We start from the raw sequence: 8,375 nt of genomic DNA, 5'->3' as shown, positions 1-8,375 counted from the left end.
TGGCAGCTGCTCCCAAGTTCCCTGTTCTGTTCTGCCAGGCGGAGGCAGCAGCCCAACCCTGGGCAGGCTGGAAAAGGTCACTGGGTGGTGATATGCTGCTTTTACTGTTTGCTTTTTCAGGATTTGGCCCTTTTGGAGAACACACCGTGAATGCCAGCTGGATTGCAGTCCAGGTAACTCAGATGTGGAGGGTAGGAATCAGACTCAGGGCTGGGCTCCCCCTGGAAATAGATGGCACCAAAGAGAGGAAGGAATCTACGAAGAGAACGGCTCCCTTGAAGCTTCCCGCAAAACATTTAAGTCTGATACCCCCATCTTTCCAAACGGTGACCGGTGCAACTTACACTCGTTGGCTTGCTCTGCACCAAACACTCCGGATTTCTCTCACGACCTTTGCCTGGTTGGATATATTCATTCTTGTGCCCATGTTACTGACTAGGCAACTGAGGCCCAGAGAGAGTTATCTGAGGTCATACAGCCAGGAAACGGGAGTGGCAGTGACTCAAAAGTGCCCCGTGCCCCCGCCAGGTTTGGGGGGACCAGGCAGGGATGTTGGGGGATGTATTAACCTGTAGAGAGGGTATAGTGACCCTCACTCTTGCTTCCCAGCAGATGGGGGAGGAGAAAGCTGCATATTGGGGGTGGGGGTGTCTTTCCCACTGTCCTGGGCAGGTTGTCAGCCTGCAAGCCTTCCACTTTCTTTGTCAGATGGGGCATTTGGAGAGACAGACGGGAACAATGGGGAGAGAGAAAGAGAGAAACGTTTTCTCCTTATATAAATCAGATCTGTAGAGACTGGAGCCAAACTCATGTTAACCCTAGCCCATTAGCTGCTTGATTTAAAGCTTTTCACTCCAGAGCCCTGAATTTGGAGAAAAATCCAAGTTGAAACCTCAGTGTGTCCACTCCTAGTTTTGGGGGACCCCCGCCTTTTATATCAGCCCTAGGAGAGACCTCAACATCTTGGCTACTTTCCTTTTTTTAATAAAGTATTTTGCCCCACTTTTTGAGTAGGACAGAGTGATGGGGACCCCAGGACCCTGCAGATGGGAGCGTGTCCGAGGCTCTGCTCGTTGCACCCGCTCCCTGGAGCCCCAGACAAAAAGGAAACAGCGTGTTTCTGAAGACGTTGTGTGTCTGGCTTTGTGCGAGTTTCAGACAGGAGCCTTCACGGGGCTGAGTGGACACAAAGCCGTGTGTCTGAATTCCTGGGCCCCAGACACTACGATCTGCATCTAAATAGGAGAAAAATCAATTAAACAATCTTTGGAAATCCCTCTGAGCTTTGGGATGCGGATGGTGGAGGATGGCAGCTTTTTCATCCTGCTGCTGGAGGGGAAATGCCCCTTGCATTTGGGTCGCCCATCTTGCCAGACCTTGCCTCTGTTAGACTTTCCATTTCCTTCCTCAAGCTTATGAAACAAGAAGAGAGGATTCTCTACCATTCCATGGGTCGAAAAAGACACCAACCTTCCCAGATGTGATTGTTCCCCCTTTAAAACCAAAACCAAAACACTGGAATTGCGCATACATACTCTGAGTGAGTGCCCATCAGTGTAGCTCCACGAAATTTTACACCTGTGCACCTACACGCCACCTGTGTCTGGATCAAGATCTAGAACATTCCCAACCCCTTTCTCATCACAGAAGCTCCTTGTGTCCCTTCATAGCTATTTTGCCCCAGGTGTAAACATCTCTGCTGACTTTTTCTTTTTTTTTTCTGCCACTGTGGGTGTCGCCTGTTCTAGAACTTGGCGTCAGTGGAGTTGCGCCTGGGTCCGGTGCCTTTGGTGCAGCGCAGTGTCTGAGGGATCCGTCTATGGGGTTGCTGGGAGCTGTCCTTGGTGTGTTTTAGTTGACCTGGATAAGACAGACTTGGCAATGAAAAGGTGCCCCGTTGCATGCGTCCAATCTATCCCGCACGAAAATATGGCTCAGAGTGTTCTTGGTGTGATCCAGACATGAGTTTATTTTTTCATTTTTTATTTTTTAGATTTTGTTTATTTATTTGACAGAGAGAGAGAGAGACAGCCAGCAAGAGAGGGAACACAAGCAGAGGGAGTGGGAGAAGAAGAAGCAGGCTCCCAGTGGAGCAGGGAGCCCGATGTGGGGCTTGATCCCAGGACCCTGGGATCACACCCTGAGCCAAAGGCAGACGCTTAACGACTGAGCCACCCAGGCGCCCCCAGACATGAGTTTAGGTGACAGTTCATGTTGATCACCTCAAGCTGAAGATGGGAGTTTCGTTACCCATAGTGAGCAGCAGTTAGCTTCCTGTCCCCATGGGTTTTTCAGAATCCCGAACTGTCACCTGTAGAAGGAACCCCTCTTCTCTCAGGGACCAGCTAACTTCACTTGTCTCTCCCCTTCTCTGTCTCCTCGTCTCTGTCTCTGTCAGCCTCCCTCTGGTCTCTCCCTCTCTCCCCTTATGTCTCCATATCTCTCTCCGTCTCTCTGTCTCTCTCTTTCAGTTTCGTTTGGCCTTTCTGTGGATCTCTCTCCGTCTCCTTCTTTTCCTGTCTCTCTCCCCTTATGTCTCCATCTCTGTCTCCATCTATCTGTCTGTGTCTCTGTCTTTCACTCTCTCCTCTCTCCCCCTGCTGCCCCCCCCCCCCCCGCACCTCCTCTGTCCCTCTCTCATCTGACCTTCCTTCTTCATGCCTTGGGTGAACTTGTGCTCTAGTGGAGAATGAACTGTTTCCCACCAGCCACATGGGGGAGGTGGGAGTGCGGGGGACAGAGGGCACCCCCTTTTCATCATTCCCCAGCATGACACTACCCCTAAGCACCTCCCAAAGGACGGACTGCATTTTTGGAGTGTCCTGTCTCCCCCAGGTCTAGGGTGGTGGACGTGGGACACTGCCTGCAGGTCTCTCTCTTCCTAGGAGGCTCAGGTGGGTGTCAAGGGCCGGGACCCCCTTGGCTTGGGGCCGTCTGGAGTGTTCCCTGCCCAAGCGCAGCGAGGAGGAGCTGGGTCACAGGTCCTCGTGACATCACGGGACAATTACTGCCACAGTGAGTCTAGACAGACCTGCTAAGGATATTAACCAGGGAACAAAGGGGGTCTTTGTTGTGGGGTCAAGGGAATCGGTCAGATGTGGCCTCGCGGCGGGGTCTTGTCAGGTAGACTGGGGTGTAGACAATGCGCCCGTCTGGGGCGCGTGAGCCCTGTTTCTTTCACGGTGTGTGCTTGGCGGCTGCGCTCGCTGCAGTGTCGTGGGACTTGGGGGATGCTGCCACTCCCCTCCTCCCCCAGGAGAACTGCCCAGCTCTGTTGGAACAGAAAGTGTCCAGAGGCAAGAGTTTAGCCAGATTACAGGCCACCCACTTCTGATAACTTCAGCTGAACTTTATAGCTTGCTCCTTCCCCTCCCTTGCCTTGTTTAAAATTGGGATGTAATTTGCATAAAGTGACACGTACAGATCTTCAGTACCCCTATCATTTCAGTGAAGAGTATTTAAACCCATGTCACCGCTGCTTCCATTAAGATAGTGCACATTTCCGTGAACCTGGAATGTTCCCTCCTGCCCCCATCCCTTCCCCAGCATTCCCCACCCTGCCCCGGAGGCAGCTGCTGTCCAGATCTCGGTCATCTTAGGTGAGTTTGGACTCATCTTAAGCTGCAAATAAACAGGATGGCACAGCCTCTGTGTCCCCCACGTGCCGGCTGCTGCTTGCTTAGCCTGAATTGGTGGTGGGAGGGGCAACTGGCTCTTTTCCCTACTTGCCCCCTCCTCCCGCTCACATGGGCATTGGGGGGCTTCTATAATGAAACAACAGGGATGCCCCTCTCAGGGTCTTTGGTGAACAGGTGGATGCCGCACTGTGGGGATGCTGTGGGCCGGGAGTGGGGTCGGGTAGGTGGTGGTGGTATATTTTTGGTGGCTTTTTTTGTTTTTTAATTTTTAAAAAGATTTTATTTATTTATTAGAGAGAGCGAGAGTGCGAGAGAGAACACAAGTGGGGAGGAGAGGGAGAAGCAGGCTCCCCACTGAGCAGGGCTCAAGGCTCAATCCCAGGACCCTGGGATCATGACCTGAGCCCAAGGGAGACGCTTAGCCAACTGAGCCACCCAAGTGCCCTGGCAATCACATGTCATAGTGACCATGGGGGTGGGGGGTTACTGTGCCCCAGAGAAGGTTTCTTGGCCTGGTCAGGAGTTGAGTTAGCATCCTTCGTCCCCCTGCGCACAGAGGTGGTTTCGTGGAGTGCCGTGCCTGGGCTTGTGGGTGGGCTGGCCCGTAGCCAGCAGACTCAGCGGGGGCACAACTCCCCAGCTGGACCCAAACAAGTAAAGGTGATCCTTTTAGGTCCTCAGTTTAAACCTGGGGGGTGGAGTCTTTTCATTCCTGGCCTTTTAACATCTTTTCTCTTGCCAGAAAGATCTGCCAGGTCCACAGGAAAATAAAAGGGGGAGGGGTGGAATTCAAGTCCTTGGGGGGGAGGGATCAAAAAGAGTGGAGTCTTGGTGACAGCTGTAAGGGTGGAGGAGATTCCTTACCTCATGCCGAGATAAAGCCTTTGCTGGAGACTTCTCCCAGCCCTGAGGGGAGAAGAAGCGACTGTCTTTATTCTCATTCCAATTACATAAAAATTGTGGCAAGTCATAAGAATAGGGCAGAGAAGTCCTTTCCCACCCAGATTTCTCCAAATGTTAACATTGTATTACGCTCTTTCTCTAAGGATAAATTAGGTAGATAGATAAGTATAATGGAAAAAAAAATTTTTTTTGACTTCTAAATCATTTTTTTGTGGTAAAATATATATAAAATTTACCATTTTGATCATTTTTAAGTGTACAGTTCACGCACGTTCACATTGTCGTGCAACCGTCACCACCATCTGTCTCCAGAACTTTCCCATCTTCCCACACTGAAACTCGGTCCCCATGAAACACTAACTGCCCGTTCCCCCTTCCCGCAGCCCCAGCCCCTCCATTCCGTTTTCGGTCGGTAATGAATTTGTCAACTCTAGGGACTCCTATCAGTGGAACCAGACAGTACTTGTCCTTTTGTGCCAGGCTGATTTCAGTCAGCCTCTTGTCCTCAAGGTTCATCTATGCGGTAGCCTGGGTCAGAATTTCTTTCCTTTGTTAAGACTGAATAATATTCCGCCATATGGATTATGCAGACATCCATTGAGAGACACGTGGGTGGTTTGCACATCTTAGCTGTAGTGATTAACACTGCTGCAAACGCGGGCATACAAATATTTAAGAGCCTGCTTTCAATTCTTGTGAATATACACCCAGAAATGGAATTGCTGGATCATATAATAACTTGTTGTTTAATTCTTTGAGGAACTGCCCTGTTCCAAGTCTTTTATTTATTTATTTTGCAAGGCTTATTTAGGTAAGCAATGTCAACACCCAACGTGGGGCTTGAACTCACGACCCTGAGATCAAGAGTCACATGCTCCACCCACTGAGCCACCCAGGCGCCCCTGTTCTGAGTCATTTAAAGGTCAATTGCAGACATGATACCCCTTGGCCCCTAAATAATTCGTGGCGTATTTCCTAAAACACAGCCTTAGCCCAATGACTAAAATCAGACTCATTTAACATAGATACAATTCTACAGTCTGCAGCCCTTATTCGGATTTTACTGATCGCCTTATTAATATGTATTTATTAACAAGTTAGTTAATTGCTGTTTATTATTAATAATTAAATCATTGTTTAGTTGGTTAATAATTTATTAATAAATTATTGTTTGATCATTGCTTTATTAATGATAAAGAAAATTCTATCATATGTTGTGTTCAATGGTTCCATCTCTTTAGTCCCCTGGAATCTGGAAAGTTCCTCAGTCTTTGTGTCAAACATGATGACATTTCCCGGGAACTGCTCACTCCTCCGTAGTGTCTTCCAGTGTGGTTGGTTGGGTGTTTCCTCATGAATGCACTGAGACCGTTGGTTTTGGCAGGAATCCCACAGAAGTGATGGTGTGTCCTTCTCGGTGCATTGTATCAGGAGGCACCAGATTTTGAAGCGTCGCGTCTGGGGTTGTTGACCTTGATCACTTGCTAAAGCTGAGATCTGGTGGATTTCTCTCCTACAATATCACTATCTTGCCTTTTGTGATTGAAAAGTATCCTGTAGTAGGATACTCTGTACCATATAAATACTTCTTTAGACTTCCACGCACTCCTTTTAGCATCTCCTGCTGAGTCTTGCCGGAATCAGTTATCTTTTAGTTGGTGGTCACCAAATGGTGGTTTTCTAATTCCATCTTTCCTTTGACACTTTTCATGGCCTTCTGCTTTGAGGAGTCTCTTTGTATCCATGTGGACTCATGGATACTTAGCGTCCTCAATATGTGACAATCGCTTACTCTCTTCCTTTATTTTGATGTTCACATTGTCCCAAACCTGGCTCATGGCGGCCCCTTCAGGCGGGCTCCTGTGTGCTTTTGCTGTGTCCCCATCGTCCTCTGAGCACATCTTTCTTTTTTTTGGTTCCAGGCTCATTTTCTGTAAATCAACTTTATTTCAGAATAATTTTAGAAATTAATTTAGGAATTTAGGAAGATTACAAAGAGAATACAAAGAGTTCTTATATATGCCGCACTTGATTTCCCCTGGTGTTAACATCTTACGTAACTACGACATTTCTCAAAATGAAGACCCCAACACTGCTCCATTACTTTAACTAAACTCTGGACTTTATTCAGGTTTCATGGATTTTCCCCACTAATGTCCTTCTTCTGTTCCACGATCCCATCCAGGCTCCTTCACTACATTTATCAGGCATTGCTTTCTTTTTTCTTTTCTGATTTCTACCTGACTAGAATTTCTGGATGTCAGGTGCTTCATGTCCTTGTTTGTTCTTGTTTTTTTTTTTTTTTTAAGATTTTATTTATTTATTTGACAGAGAGAGAGACAGCCCGTGAGAGAGGGAACACAAGCAGGGGGAGTGGGAGAGGAAGAAGCAGGCTCATAGCGGAGGAGCCTGATGTGGGGCTCGATCCCATAACGCCGGGATCACGCCCTGAGCCGAAGGCAGACGCTCAACTGCTGTGCCACCCAGGCGCCCCTTGTTCTTGTTTTTTTAAACCAAGATATAATCTTATTGAAAGATAATCCCATACCATAAAATTCACCCTTTTGAAATATATTATTTTGTGATTTTTTTTTAGTTTATTTACAGAATTGTACAACCATCACCACTAATCTAATTCCAGAACATTTTCATCACTCCAGAAAGAAACCCCATGTCATAACTGTCACTCCCCATTCCTCCTTTGGTGCCTGATAATGACGAATTTACTCTCTGTCTCTATGGATTTGTCCGTTCTGGACATTTTCCATGGAATCACACAACATGCAGCCTTTTAGGTCTGGCTTCTGGCACTCAGCATGTTTTCAAGTTTCATCCACCCTGTAGTGTGTATGTCAGAGTTTCATTCCTTTCTATGGCTGAGTAATATTCCGTTGTATGGACGTACCACATTTTGACCAGCCGTTCACTTGTTGATGGGTATTTGGGTTCTTTCCACCTTCTGGTTGTTGTGAACAATGCTGCTATGGACGTTCACATATAAGTTTCTGTGTGGACGTCGGTTTTCATTTCTCTTAGGTATCCATACCTTGGAGGGAAACTGATGGGTCCTCTGGGAATTCCAGGTTCATGCACATTCTTTCCCTGCTCCAGCCTTGAAATGAGCAATTTTGACAAAAAGCCTTCATTCTTGTCTTCAATAATAACATTTAAAAACTGGGAGCTGGGAGCTGGGTGTGCTCACTGCTACTGGGGTGTCATTACTTCTGAGCTCTTTCAGTGGGCAGAGGTGGAAAACACTCACACACACACACACACACACACACACTCACACACCCTTACCTTTACCCATTTCCATGTCAAAACCCTGGAGTTTACACAGATACCTCCAATTCTTCCCCCCCCAAGATTATTTATTTGTTTATTTATTCACAAGAGACAGAGACAGAGAGAGAGAGAGGGAAGCAGAGGCAGAGGGAGAAGCAGGCTCCACAGAGCAGGGAGCCTGACATGGGACTCAATCCCAGGACCCCAGGACCCTAGGATCATGACCTGAGCCAAAGGCAGACACTTAATCGACTGAGCCACCCAGGTGCCCCCAGATACCTCCAATTCTGATCCAACAAGACCTGGTTTGCTTTTGTGTTTTTCATTTCCAGCCTCAGGGCTTCCTCCTCTGACAGTTGGGGGGGGGGGGCTGCTCCCATGATTCTCAGCTCACTCTCTTCTTTGCTCAATCTGAGAATAAACAGAAGGGAATTACAGAATTGCTAACCTGTGCTTCTGCAAAAAGAGAGCTTACTCATTTAAATTAAGCATTTTCTTTTTTTTCTTATCTTCAGCTTTATTTTTTTTTAAGATTTTTATTTATTTATT

The 8,375-nt window shown here is 47.5% G+C and overlaps 1 protein-coding gene across 1 annotated transcript in view; it reads left to right on the top strand.

Annotated features, from left to right (window-relative positions):
- Positions 1 to 8,375, top strand: part of PGPEP1 (pyroglutamyl-peptidase I) — a 31,684-nt gene that overhangs the window by 1,990 nt on the left and 21,319 nt on the right. The window contains exon 2 of the mRNA XM_045778523.2: positions 121 to 173. Within this exon, the coding sequence (XP_045634479.1) occupies positions 121 to 173 (53 nt within the window). The remainder of the gene's footprint in view (positions 1 to 120; positions 174 to 8,375) is intronic.

The sequence above is a fragment of the Ursus americanus genome, chromosome 14, assembly GCF_024610735.1.
Source record: "Ursus americanus isolate L20-20 chromosome 14, mUrsAme1.1.p, whole genome shotgun sequence".
Classification (NCBI taxonomy): domain Eukaryota; kingdom Metazoa; phylum Chordata; class Mammalia; order Carnivora; family Ursidae; genus Ursus; species Ursus americanus.
Note: the sequence above shows the minus strand (reverse complement) of the source record. Positions and strands in the feature narration are given on the sequence as shown.